The sequence below is a fragment of the Eumetopias jubatus genome, unplaced genomic scaffold (assembly GCF_037043125.1).
Source record: "Eumetopias jubatus isolate StellerSeaLion01/CBP00866 unplaced genomic scaffold, mEumJub1_p1.0 scaffold_10, whole genome shotgun sequence".
Lineage (NCBI taxonomy): Eukaryota > Metazoa > Chordata > Mammalia > Carnivora > Otariidae > Eumetopias > Eumetopias jubatus.
In genome coordinates this window covers 69258858-69272682 of record NW_028274816.1, presented here as the reverse complement: position 1 = coordinate 69272682, position 13825 = coordinate 69258858, and the positions used below count along the sequence as shown (strand labels likewise).

General features: G+C 54.8%; 1 protein-coding gene across 7 annotated transcripts in view; it reads right to left on the bottom strand.

The window, feature by feature from the left end:
- Positions 1-13825, bottom strand: part of EPN2 (epsin 2) — an 81479-nt gene that overhangs the window by 36617 nt on the left and 31037 nt on the right. For all 7 annotated transcript variants that reach the window (XM_028089568.2, XM_028089573.2, XM_028089571.2 and 4 more), the window contains exon 2: positions 8151-8914. In XM_028089568.2, the coding sequence (XP_027945369.1) occupies positions 8151-8745 (595 nt within the window). In that variant the 5' untranslated portion in view covers positions 8746-8914. The remainder of the gene's footprint in view (positions 1-8150; positions 8915-13825) is intronic.

The following is a 13825-nucleotide window of genomic DNA, read 5'->3' as shown; positions in this document are numbered from 1 at the left end:
GCTGCACTAGGTGTATGCTGTATATTCATCTATTCTGTAGAACAACTTAAACTTTACTTTTTTGTTGGAAAGCAGGAGTACCAGAGTTCTTCTGGGAAATCTGGGTTCACATTCCAGCTTTACCACTATGACAGAGAGGATTTGGGTAAGTTCATCTCCCTGTCCTTATCAACAAGGTGCCCCACCCGCCCCCTCGGGCAAGTGGGAGCAGCAAGATGGACCCGTCATCGGGGAAAGCAGAGGACGGGGGATGAGACAGCCAGAATTGAGCAGCAGCTTCACCTGGCACATTCAGACCCCACTCAGGACGCAGCCCTCGTGACAAGAATACCCATCATTAGTGTCTGACCCTCAGACAGGGTGTCAGTAACACGGCCGCCTCCGAGGACTACTGGCGTTACTGAGCAGCCTCCTCCGTGATTCCATCTGCACTTGAAGAGATTAACTCCGGAGTAAGCCAATGCTGACAGCCAGGCCCCCGCCTCTGCCCTGGGCCTGCCTGCCTGCCTGCCTGCCACGCAGGGGTCCCATGACTTCCAGAACACATTCACCCCAGCAAAAGGGAAGTCAAATGGATCCCATCTGCCACCAGATTCCTAGTCCATCCCACCTGAAAAACAATCTGCCACGAGGTGAGAGGCCCCTGAGGGCTGGGAACATTCTTCACCGGGTGGCTGTCCCTGGCCTTTCCTGGAACTGGGCAATCATCACCTGGCTGTCAGCCAGCAACCACCTCTCAGCCCTGGGCGTGTCCCGCCACCCCGTTCCTGGGCAGTGTCACTCAGCCCTGCACGTCGGGCTCCCACACTCAGGAGAGGCCTCAGCTGACCCAGGCTCCTTCCGAGTCCACACCCTGGGAAGGACAGGCTGGCTGGCTTTGATTTTTTTTTTTTAACAATAATATATTGTTATTATATATCCCCATATCCTCGAGTTTTCAAAAACAGACCTACAGGGGCCCCTGGGTGGCTCAGTCGTTAAGCGTCTGCCTTCGGCTCAGGTCATGATCCCAGGGTCCTGGGACCGAGCCCCGCATCGGGCTCCCTGCTCAGAGGGAAGCCTGCTTCTCCCTCTCCCACTCCCCCGTGCTTGTGTTTCTGCTGTCGCTATCTCTCTGTCAAATAAATAATTAAATAAACAAACAAACAAACAAAAAAAGACCTACATAGGCCTCCCTTTCTCGGCTGCCTAATCCATGTTAAAATGTCCTCTTGTGCGCGTACAGGTGTTTACATGCTCCAGCTGCACTCCCATTGTCTGGCTGCCAGGGCTGGGGCTGCAGTGACTCCGGTTTCCCCCTGAGGTTCCCTGCCATGGAGAACCAGCTTCCCTGGAGAGTTCCGGGAAGGCCTGCACCTCCGGGCTCTTCCCCAAACATGCATGTGGAACAATGCACACGGCAGCTTTCAGACTCTCCCTGATGGGCTTAGGAATGGCTGGGCGCTGTGGAGCGAGTGAGAAAGCTGTGCCATCCCCCAGCTCCGAGAGAACATGAGGTTCCCCTGGACTGAGGCCAGGCCATCAGAGTGGGGCTCAGGACGCCATCAGGACCGAGGGCTCCCCGTGAAGGCCCGCGCAGGCTGCTCTTGGGCCCGCTCCTCCCCCTGCACCGGGAGCGCCTGGCCTCCCTGCACCTCATCTGGATCCTAGACTCTTGCCCAGCCGCTCAAGAGCAATTGTTCTCTTTGGTGCTGCTGGCTGAGAAATTCAAAGCCAGATTTGGATCCATCTCCGGCCCTAATGCGTGACTCTGGCCTTCTACTTTCTCACCTTTATTTTCCTTTTGCCCCAGTTCCTTGTATCTACTTAATCCTCCGGTATTGCATGTGTTTTGGATGCCAACTGCAATCCTCTCTAGAGTGAAGCAGCACAAACACATGAAACGCTCGTAATCTCTAGTAATCACTCGGTGAATCACTGTCCACGGCGGGTGAGGGGGTGCAGCCTTGCGTGAGGGGCGCCCAGGCCAAAAGAAGGGCTGGCCTGTAGGAGGCACAGACACACTCCCGGGAGCAGGGCTGAGCCACACCGCAGGTAGCTGCTCTGCACTGGCCAAAGGGCCAAAGGTGTCACCGAGACAGCGGATCCATCAGGACAGCCCAACACCGGGTCGCAGGTGGCATCAGCCACCTGAGACAAAGCACACCACTGCCCACTCTGGTTCTGGGACGTCAGCTCGGTTCCGATTCATGTGAGGGAATGAGGGCAACGAGCATTTCTATTCTCTGTCTTCCTTGTTCCTTTTTCTTTTCTTTTTCTAAGACCGGGAATGCTGACATCTGGCCTCCCACCCAGCAATCCAAGGCGCCGAACAACACAGGGCATGCTCATGCTGCAGCAGGGCAAGCACGGCTCTGGCTCTGGGGGCTGACGGACTGGGCGCTCCTTCCTTCCCTTGCCAGCCTCCGTCCACAGAGGCCAACCCAGGAGAGAGATGAGGGGAGGGGGAGGCCCAGCCCTCACTCTGGAGCACGCATGTCAGAGGACAGTGGCAACCTTCTACTCAGGCCTCCGCCTGGACTCACAGGGACGGTTCTCCTAATCGCCCCATGCTGCCTTTCATGTGGGTTCCCACCATCCCAAGAACTTCTGCTATTTCTCCATAGCCTGCTGAAATGTCATGACCAGCCCCACAGACAGAGCCGGGAGTGGGCGGTGGGGGGTGGGGTGGGTAACGGGCAGGTGGCTCATACCCCACTCCACCCAAGCCAGCTGCCCTGTCTGTGTGGTCTCTGGCAAACCCCAACCTCTCAGCCCGAAAGGCCTTCCCTGGGCCCCACAGCTTCCCCTGCACACAGCGGTCCTGAGCACCAAATGCCTGCCAAAATCATGTAGGCAGCCAGGTCACCAGGGATTACAAGAATGTGAAGGAACCATGAACACCAGGTGAGGCCAAAGAGGTGAAGGCCTCTCCAGCCCAGAATTCTCCCCGAGGTCCTAGACTTCTCAGACCTTCTCCATGCACCTGCATGTCCAGTAGACACTCTGACATGTCCAGAACATCACCCCGCCTCTGCTTAAACCTGCTCCACTCACAGCCACCAATCTCCCAGCGGCTCAGCTAGCAGTCCTCAGCAAGCCTGCTGGCTCTCCTTTAAGACCTCCCCAGACCTCCACAGCCCCACCAGTGCCCACCTGGGTAAGGAGGGTAAGGTTTCCCCTCCCAATATACAGCCGGAGGAGAAAGCAGTGAGGGAAAGGAGTTAGAAACCTTGAGAGCAATCTGACACTGCTACAACATCCAAACACTGATACAAAAGTATCAGTCTGAGCCCATCAGGAATTGAAGAGCTGCTCCCCGCCAGAGGCAGTTTGAGAAGCCGCCCTCCACCTCTGCCAGGCCCGCCCTTTGCCATACCCCTGCCCTTGATCTCACCTGCCACTCTGCCTCACGCAGCTCTAGTCACCTGGGCGGCCTTCCTGGTCTGCAAGCACCCCTGAACACACTCCACCTCAGGCCCCTTGCACGGCTGCTCCCATCCTCTGCCTAGAATGCTCTTCCAAACCTTCACACAGCGCACTTCTCATTCCCCTTCGACCTTGGCTCCAACATCACTTTCTCAAGGAGGCTTATCCTGACACCCTCCTTAACATTGCAGACCACCCTCCCTACTCCTCAGGCTCGACTGGGTTGTTTGGTTTTTGTCTGCTGTTTCCCAGAGCACTCATCCTGTAACATGCTGGATCATGTCTTATTGTGTCTCAACACACACGTGTTGAGTGAACGAGGGAACGCGAGGGAACGCGGGAGCCAGAGTGCAGCCGGGGCGGGCTTCACGGACAGAGCCTGGAAGCGGCCCTCCAGGTGGACCTCAGCACACCTAAGCTGACGGAGGCCAGCCAAGGACCATCAGGGGCGTTGTCGGCCGTGTCTAAGGCTCTGAACTGGATCCTGGGAGATCCCTGGAATCCAGAGGAGCTCTCCAAGACCCGGGCTCAGTGTATCATCCATCAGGGTGGAAGGTGGACACAAATGGGGGAGGCTAAGCGGACACTGAACTGAGGTCACGGAACTAGAGATGAAGGCACAGAATTCGAGAGGTTTCCGAGGTCAGATCTACAGACGTATGTGAGAGGTAAGGGCAGGGGAGGAGGCACAGGGAAGATCAGACGGCTAACGGTACATGACAGGAAGGTCCCCTCAAACATCATCATGATTTCCCTGGGTCTGAACAGCAGCTAAGGCGTGAGGAGCCTCCCCGCAGTGCCTGCTCTCCCAGGAAGGGGCCTTCTCCACGGTCGGCCTCCCCTCCCCCGCCCCGCCGAGTATGCATATCCCCCCGGCCTCCCTGCAGGGTCTGGGGTCCTAAGGGTGCGTCTCCGATACGTCTCCCCGGCATCTCGGCCTGCGTCTCATGAGACCACTTCCGGAACGGCCAGCGTCCATCAGACTGCCCCACTGCCGCATTCTGAGCCCGCGTGTTCGAAGGAAATCTGCTGACGTGCGTACGGTTTGGCACTTACCTTACACGGAACACTTGGTTCTAAGTGCTAAGGAAGAACAGAAAGCCATCACGGGCCAGGGCCCTTCCCCCGCCCTGGCCCCCCCTCCGCCAACTGCCTCCAGGACAGGCAGGGTGTGAGCTATGGAGAGGGATGCATGCGCTAAACAGTCAAAGGATGAAACGTTGACACCATGTAAGGCTCTGCCCAAAACTCCTCTGGGACATGAGAAATTGTCAAAAAAGACCCACTCATTTTGATCCTTCATTTCTACCAGAGCCGAAGGAGGAGACAGCCACGAGAGCTATGCACCTGGAGCCACCTGCCGAATGTGTGTGTGCAGGGGAGGCACCCAGGTGGAAAAGAACCAGAGGGGCTGAGACCAGCCTGGGGGCACAGGGCATGGTCCTTCCTGGCCACAGCGGGAGGGAGGGGGCAGGCAGCGCAGCTGGCGCAGGCCATGGGCCTGAGGTTAATATGCAGAGGGCCCAGGAAAGCCGACCTGCACGCCAGTGAACCCAAGACTCAAAACAGACCTTCCTAGTTACTGAATGGATCCCGGAGTCCTGGGGAACACTGGGAACCTGCCGAGAACAGCCCCCAAAGATCTGGTGGAAGAAAGGGTGTGTAGCCCGAGGGCCTCTGGATGATCGTTCAGAACACACTTGTGGCCGTTTGCATTCTCTGAAGTGCAAAGCTGGTCCTCCTTACAAAATCCCATATAAAACGGGGAGGAGAACATAGGAGCATGAAGTCAAATATCCCAGAGCGAACTACAGTGATCACACACACACCCAAGTCAAACAAGCCGTAATATTAATGAGGCACGAATCAAAGGGAACGGTTTCCAGGGCTGAATAAAGGCCGGCTACCTTATCGGGGAAGTCACACAAAGGCTCCTCATTGGTGCCCCTTCTCGTAAGAGCAGAAGAGAACAGAAGGCTTTCTTCTCTATAGCGGGGCCCCACTTGGGGGTTGGACTAGCCTGAGAACATTTTCCGGTAGGCAACAGGACAAAAATCGGTTTTCAGCTTAACCTGCAACAGTTGTAAACTCTGACCAGGATACATGATTAATTAGTGAAAAGAGAAGCCCCACTTTTAGCTCCCCATTGAATTAGGTTATCTTTAAACACTGACCCAGAACTGACAGTACAGCTAACCCTCTGTTTAGCACGGTCATGGGGATTTCTGGAAGGACAGAAGTTAATTGAGAAGCAAGAACAATCCCATGTTGTCCTCATCAAGGCATGGATCACTGCATCAAGGACGATGGCTTCCAGCGACTGTCCACCGAGGCCCCCGGCTTTGCCTGGCGTTGTGAGATTTAAACCGCACCTTTCTGGCTCAACAAGCCAAGTGGTGTCTGGCCCCTACCACCCCTGGGTCTGGCCGACTGCAGAGCACCCTCCAATTTTTCAGGGCGTGGGGACACAGGGAAAGCATGGGCAGTCACCCCATGCCTTACCCAGATGGCAGCAGAACTTCTAGCAAGGGGCACAGGATGGTTAGAGGGGAGCGCCCAGGGAGAGAGCAAGACAGGGGCCCTGGGTCCGCGGGAGGCTGGACCGAGAGGCCCAGGAGGAGACAGGGAGAGAGAGAGTTGGCTGTACTGGACCCAACAAGCACACCCCCAGCAAGCTGCCCCGCATTTCTAGGAAGGAGAAAAGCAAACCGCCGTCCCACCTCGGGCTGCGCGGTCACAAGTGAGGCAGGGCTGGGACCAGTCGCCATTTGGGCGGGAGGCCAGCCCCAGGTGCGGCAGGAAGGGGTGGCGCTGGCTCAGCGGCTGCAGCTCCTCGCTCTGACCCAGCGGGGCCCCTGCGCGGTGCTGGGGACACAGCGAGGCCTCGGGCGCTGTCGGGCAGGGACACACACACACATACACACAGAGAGAGACACGCCATTAGAGGGACCGGGAGCGGCAGAGTGCGGGCCGGGGCCGAAGCCCGACGCACGCAGAGGGGCCAACAGCCTGCTGACCACGTTCTGACCCTGCACATGCAGCTCAAGCTCAAGGGCTGAGAGAACCGGAAGCTGTGCAAGCTGGGACCATGGCAGCAGCCGTCAGCCCAGCAGAAAGCCGCCAGGACCTGGGACTGGGGCCCCATCCAGACCCCCGGGCTCGGGCACCCGGACGGTCCCACGAGCTCTCAATGAATGGGACGCTGTTTCAGCTCTGGCTTTGTATCCTCTGGCTTCTTGACAAAAATGACCGCAGGAGGTGTGTGTGGAGAGCAGAGCAGGGGCCCATAGCTGGGCAGCACAGACCCAGCCACTTCCACAGAAGCGGCCTGAGACCAACTCCACCCACAGCGGCCCTTCTTGGGGGATGGAGAAACAACTGCACTCTTTCCAGGGCAATCTTCATTTTGGAGGGGAGGGGGCAACCTGGCCCAGGCAGAGCTGCAGGTCACAGTCCATTCCGGGCGTTTTCATAAAGGTCACAACCTCCGCCTCACCAGAGCAGTTCAAACGAAGAGGGGAACAACAGTAACTAGAAACGGGACGAGAAAAATGCTAACCTCTTCAAGCCTTTGATAAGAATTTGGAATTCCTAGAGGCGGGAAGTCTGACTCGGGTACGCAAATCTCCCGGTTGACACATTTCTCAAAATGCTGCTGGTGGCGGTACGGTGTCTAACTGAAGCCTGCACGCAGGAAACGTTAGCAGGCGGCCTGGTAACAGAGCCACTGACTAAACGAGGACCAAGGGGAGTCTGTCGGGTGACAAACAACTTCCTTAAAAAAGAAAAAAATGTGCTGTTATGCTGACACGGTGTTACAGATTCCAAAAAGAAAGGGGGTGTGGGGGGCCTGCACTTCTGTTTCTTTCAGCCAGAAGATACAATGTGTGCGTCCCCCACCCCACCCCCCAGGCGACCAGGGCCACCAGTCTCGACACCACACTGGGACAGCAGAGGGGCGCCCGTTCCCCGGACCACTTTTAGTGAATGCCCAGGACGCCCACACGGCTCTCCAAGACCAGCTTCCGTCAGGCCCTGAACTCCACTTCTCTTCCCTGAAATCTCGTCCGAACGAGGGGCAAGGACACCGCAGGAATCCCGCATGCAAAAAATGAGAAAACCAAGTGGCCCCACCCAGCGCAGACCCAGCCATGCAAGCAGCTCCCCAAGAGCTCTCGTCCTCATGCTGAAAGAAGAGGCCTCACTCACACTAGCACCTGCAGAGGTTTCGGCCTTTTCCTCTTTCACTGAGAGAGAGAGACCTCCCATCTCCCTCCCGTGTGATGCTGAAAGGACAGGGACACCCTGAGCCGGTGGGGAGACCCGAAGCCCAGTCATCGGAACAACATTTAACAGGAAATTAAAGACACGAGGTTATCAAGAAGGAGCGTTCATTTCCTCCTACCTACCAAACGCAGTCAACTCCCCACTGTTTTTCGCAGCAGGCCAATCACTTGGCTCCAGCCCTGCCCAGGGGTACTGAATCGGACCCTGGAGCAGCAGAAGGTCGAGACCCCTGAGCCAGAGCAGCCAAGGGACCAAATGCCCCCCCTCCAACCATTAACCGTAAATGGGTGCAGACCACTGACACTGTTATCCGGGCTGCCCAAAGTGGAGAATGGAGGGCAGATGCGAGCTCTCGCTTAGCCCAAGGGCACGTGCCACCCTACCCGCCACCCAGCGCTGCCGTGTCTGTACCCAGCACCCTCCGGCAAGGGGTGGGGAGCGCTTCCACTACTCACAGCCGTGGTAGGAAGCTGGCGACCCCCCGGCCTTGCCGTACTCCTGCTCCGAGTAGCTGGTGGAGAGGTTGGGCTGGCTGGAGCCGCGGCCAAAGGTGATCTGGTTGCTGCCCATGCCCGTGGCGACCTGGGCCATGCGCTCTTTGGTTTTGAGAGCCTGGGCCCTCTCAGCCTTCAGCCGCTCCTCGTCCTTGAGAAGGGCCACCAGCTGCTTGGACTTCTCACGCACGTTGATGCCCTGGTCCTTGCCGTCTCGGTCGATGTACTGGAAGTCCTTCAGCGTCTGGATGGCAAAGATGTTCTCCCGGCACTGCTGGGCCACGCGCTCAGAGCCCGTCTTGATGAGGTAGTCCAGCAGCGTGAGCGCCTTGTACACGTGCCGCCAGTTCTTGCCGTGGTCGTTGAGGCGTTTCCAAACCATGCTCATGATCTCCGAGAAGGCCACCACGTTGTAGGTCAGGTCGGCGATCTCGGTCATCAGGGAGCTGGACGGGCCCCACGGGTCATTGGAGGTGGCTTCCCGTACTTTTATTTCAGCTTCCGAGTAATTGTTCACAATATTTTTCATTTGCCGTCTGATAGATGAAGTCGCCATCTTTACGGTCTTTGTGGCAACTGTAAAGCCCTTCAAAGAGAGAGATGTTCCTGTGCTGGGCAAGTTCGTGCCCTGCGAAGGTTCAGTCTCCGTAACAGGCGTGGAGCAAGATCCCTGCCAGTCATTTCCTCCGCTGGAGCCTCAGGTCCGAGAAGCCAGAAGCCATGACCTAGAGAGAGAAAGAAACACACTCCCTGTACCATGAGCTCCTCCGAGACAGCAGGAGGCTCCGGCTCAGCCCCTTCTGTAAAAAGGCAGGTACCGAGGTCTGGCGGGGGTTTGGGGGGGCAGGGATGAGTGGACGCGCTCCAGCCTCCCTAGGAGGAAAGAGATCCATCGTCTTTTCCAAAATTACAACAAGATCAGTATCACAAGGTAATAGTGAATAAAATCTAAACTCGACGTTAAGCCTTTGGCAAACAAGAAGTAAACACTGAAACTGTTGCTCTAATTTTCAAAACACTTCTACTGGCACGGCTCTTCTGTGGGTTGTATTTTCACGCGTGGCAAAAGCCAGCGACAGAAGAATCGTAACACTGGGGGCAGACAGTCCTGACAAATTTTAAATTCTGTGGGAGCAAGAAAGCCTCTCATTTCAGGTATATCTTACCCAAAAAAAATGCCTATCTATGCTCGCCCCCCTTAAAGTAATCTCTGCACCCAATGTGGGGCTCGAACTCATGACCCTGAGATCAAGAGTCACATATTCTTCAGACTGAGCCAGCCGGGCACCCCTAAAATGCCTAACTATGCCTTTAAAAATCATTTGACATCTGGCTTTGGTCCACTGTGCTTCTATACTTGCCCAGGACGTTTTCTGTGAGCACTTTTCTCCTGATTTTTTATAGGTTTCCAACTACTCTTTTTTTTTTTTTTTTAAAGATTTTATTTATTTGCAAGAGAGAGAATGAAAGACAGAGAGCATGAGAGGGAGAGAGGGTCAGAGGGAGAAGCAGACCCCCCGCTGAGCAGGGAGCCCAATGCGGGACTCGATCCCGGGACTCCAGGATCATGACCTGAGCCGAAGGCAGTTGCTCAACCAACTGAGCCACCCAGGCACCCAGTTTCCAACTACTCTTGCAGAGCACAGCCCAGGCCCTCCACTGGGCTTTCAAACTTGCCAGCACCTGGCCTGAGCTAATACAACTTAGAAATAATCTGGTCTAGCCCACTCCCCTCATTTCACAGAGGGGAAAAATTGAGGTCCAGGGTTACCCATTAACGGGTCCACCTAGCCCTCCACCACAAACCCACATCCCCTCTCTCCAGAGAAGAAACATTTACTGAGCTAGAGTGAGGTCCACATCTCTGACAATCGGCTTTGGTCCACAGGTTTGGGTCTTGTTCACCAATGACCACCCAGCACCCAACACCATGCCTGGCGTGGATATAAATGCTGTTGACTAAATTTACGAAACAGATTAAAAACAGCGTCCCTGGCCCCAGGAAGGCCACAGGCTGGGAGGGGACGGAGGGGAGCACAGAGGATCTGAAGACGCAAAGCCCGAACAACCAACTCCGCTGGCTGTTGGAGGCTGCAAAGGCAGGCATGGGAAGGAGTTTCTGCCAGAAATCACTCCCAGTATGTCTTCCAAACTGAGAAGACCTGAGGGGTGGGAGGAAGTGGTAATGTAGATTATTCCTCATCTATAAAATGAGGAAATGGAGGTCCAGAAGACTCAGAGATTGCCCAAGACAGAGTCTGGACACAAAGCAAGCGCCCTCCCCTTGCCCATCCCCCACTCCCACCTGCTGGGCTCATTCTGGGCTCTTCCGGCTGTTGGAGGAGCCAAGGCAGCCTTGGGCCAGGCTCTACCTCACTTAATGCTCATGAAAACCCTCCAGGGAAGGTAGAGATGAGGAGCCTGAGGACTTCAAGTCATGAGGTCAAGCTGACTAAGGTCACCTCCTCCAAAGCAGCCCTGTGGGGGGTGTTGGGGGGGTGGCACCTCCTCCCTCCTCCTGCAGTGGCCCTCACGTTCCACCAAGCTGCTGGGCTGCTTCTGCCAGAGAAACAATGGATGACCCCCTCCTTCCTCATCTAAAGCCTCGGACAGGCAACAGGAACATCAAAAAATAAGCAAACCTAAGTTGTTGGGGCTGGGGGTGGGGGGGAAGAGCCACAGGAAACGCAATGATCACTTATCACATACGACCATACAAATAAGAGCCCATAAAATTTCATCCTGGTGACAATCGATAATATCTGCTACGGCTAACAAGGCCTTCACTCCAGCCTCAAATATGCCAAGAATTCTGTCTCCATCTGAAGCCACAGAACGGGGCTTCGGCAGAAGGCAGGCACATTCTGCCTCTCCACGGATCTGGCCAGCTCTCATAAATCCTCTAAAGCCTGTCAAAGGACCAGGGATAAAAATTTTCACGGTGACCTGCACATTTGATTTAGTTCGGTTTTTCATTCACAGCAACATTCACTGCTGGCAGAGATGGGGTGGGCCTCAAAAAGCAAAAAAGAACACTTTGATTTTTAATGAGCATCGCCCAGCTTAAAGTGCAAGTGCTCATCAAATTCAGGTGTACTTAATGCCTAGGGGCCCTCCGATGTGCTAGGGATCCCCGGGCACTTCCATTTGTCACTCCATCTGGTGCACGGCAGATACGACCGTCCCACCCTCCGAGAAGCAGGAGGAGCTGGGGTCCACCGCTGAAGAGGTCCTCAGCCACCCTCCTCCAGGTCAGGAAGCAGCTCTGACTAAGCATGACAGCAAATGGTCCTCCTGGTACAAAGACCTCAAAGGGTGAGAAATATAATGAAAACAAAAACAAAAACAAAAAACCAGAACAATTTCCTGAGGGAGAAACAATGCTCCAGGCTCTGTTGCCCTTCTTCTAGTCCAGCCACCTGGGAACCCAGTGTGCTCCTCAGGAGAGGTCAGGGAGAGGCCATGAGGCCCAGCCAGGGCATCCACCAAGCCTCCTAGGCCTTTGGTGGCAAAGAAAAGGCACCAATTCATCTGATCAAGCGCCAGAGTGCCCTCTGCCCTGCAAGACAGAGGCTGGGGAAAACTCCAAACAACTGAGAAACCGGGGCTGGAGACCTAGGCAGGAGATTTCTCTAACAGGCTCAACTTGCAAAGACATCTGTCAGTAGTCTCTCTGAAATATTTAGGCCTTAAGAAGAAGGAAAAAGGTAACCAAACGCTCCTTACAGTCAGAAAAATATATAAAGCCTATATAATTTGAATGGCTACCTGCCATTTTCTTAAAGCTATAGATGAGAGTGGCTTTCAGAATGGGCACACAGGGAGAATGGGGAGATCGCGGGAGAGGAAATTCCCAATAGGAGAAAGGACACCAAAGGCGCCTCCACGAAACCACGTGCAAGGCCAACCGGGTGATGCACCTCACCGGAGACCGTGGAGACGGACACCTCCAATTCCGTCCGTGAGAGAAGCTGGCGACACGTGAGTGGGCGGCAGGACCACAGGACCATAGCCCCGGCTGCGTGCGCACGAGGCTCCCCCAGGCGGCTCCAACTGAAGACAGGGATGTGGGTGGCTCCGTCGCACTTGTCCCTGTGGACCTCAGACCTTGCTCTTCCCGTTTTAAAACTTCTCCCCCTGAGCGTCAGGATTGGGCTGTCAACACCTAAACATCTCCACCCCCAGCAAACATCTGTCGGGCACTCCCTCCCAAAAGCCAGGCCTGAACACACTCCATCCTCAAGTAGCCACCCTGTGCTATTTCCAGAACCTAAGTTTTGTTTTGGTCTTGCTTTTCTGAATGGTGTGCATACTCCGCCTTCCGGACTTTCCCTCTCAATCTGCCAGTTTTCTTCCCTTTCCAGCTTGGGGAGCCTGAACTAACCAGCACAGGATCCCGTGTTACGTCCTGCGCTCTTCACTCAAGCCGGGGAAGTTGTGGTCAGCTCCCAAACACCCAGTCTTTTATTAAGGAGCTTCCACGCAGATATGGGGACGGTGGGAGGAAGGGGAGTGGCGGGGGACGCCAAAACGAGAGGGAAAAATAAACTTCGTTTAAGGTTTAAGACCAAGACAGCAAAAAAGAAAGGGGGGGGCTCATTTTCATAAATTACATACCAACAACTTGGGACAAATGCCATCAGAACATTACTAACTAGAAATGCCTTCAGAAATGGGAGTTCTAGGGACGCCTCGGTGGTTCAGTCGGTTAAGCGTCCAACTCTGGATTTTAGCTCAGGTCATGATTTCAGGGTCGTGGGATTGAGCCCCACACCAGGCTCTGCACTGGGTGTGGAGCCCGCTTAAGATTCTCTCTCTCTCCACCACCACCCCGACCTGTGCTCGCTCTAGTAAGAAATTTAAAAAATTAAAAAATTAAAAATTGAATTCTATCATCAGGAATTACTTAGAACCATTTCATTATAAGCGATTAAGTTTGTACGATTCTGTTACAACTTTAAATATTTTCTGAATAGAGATAAGTTGGGATTCTATTCAAAGCAAACACATTCTTCTGCACAGAAGCCATAGGACATCCATGATTCCCCTGGAATGGGATGCCCAGGGGCCCCCCACCTCACCTTCCCACTCCAGCCCCAGCCCTGAAGAGCGTGTTCTGGAACTGTATTAATCATTCATTTTATTAAGAATCAAGGCTTCTGATGCACGTGATAACCACCAGTAACCTCACTGAGTTGATAAAGCCAAGAAACGGCAAAGAAACTGAACATTTCGGCTGGCCTGGGAAAGTCTCACCATGGGCAATGCACATTTCTATCAGGCCTCCCAAAAGCCCTTGGAAGCTCTGGAGACTCCGCATCAAAAGCCACAGTCTCTTCGGTATAGAAGGAAACACTCATTTTTCTACAGTCAGGCCCCAGTACTAGAAAAGGTTCTTTAAGCCAAAGAAATTTTGTTTCTGTCCTGGAAACAGAATCTGCTGTCTCTGCCTTTGCAACATCCATATACCCTTGTCTCAGAAAGATCCTTGGTCTTCCATCGGGGGGGAAGGTGGCCAGGTGCAGGCCCAGCCCAGGCTCCACCAGAGTACCGCAGGCCCCCAGCCATGGTGGCTAGATCAGGGGCGGGCGGACAGTCCAGCCTGGGCTGCCAAAAGCCACCACAGGGCCAGGGTT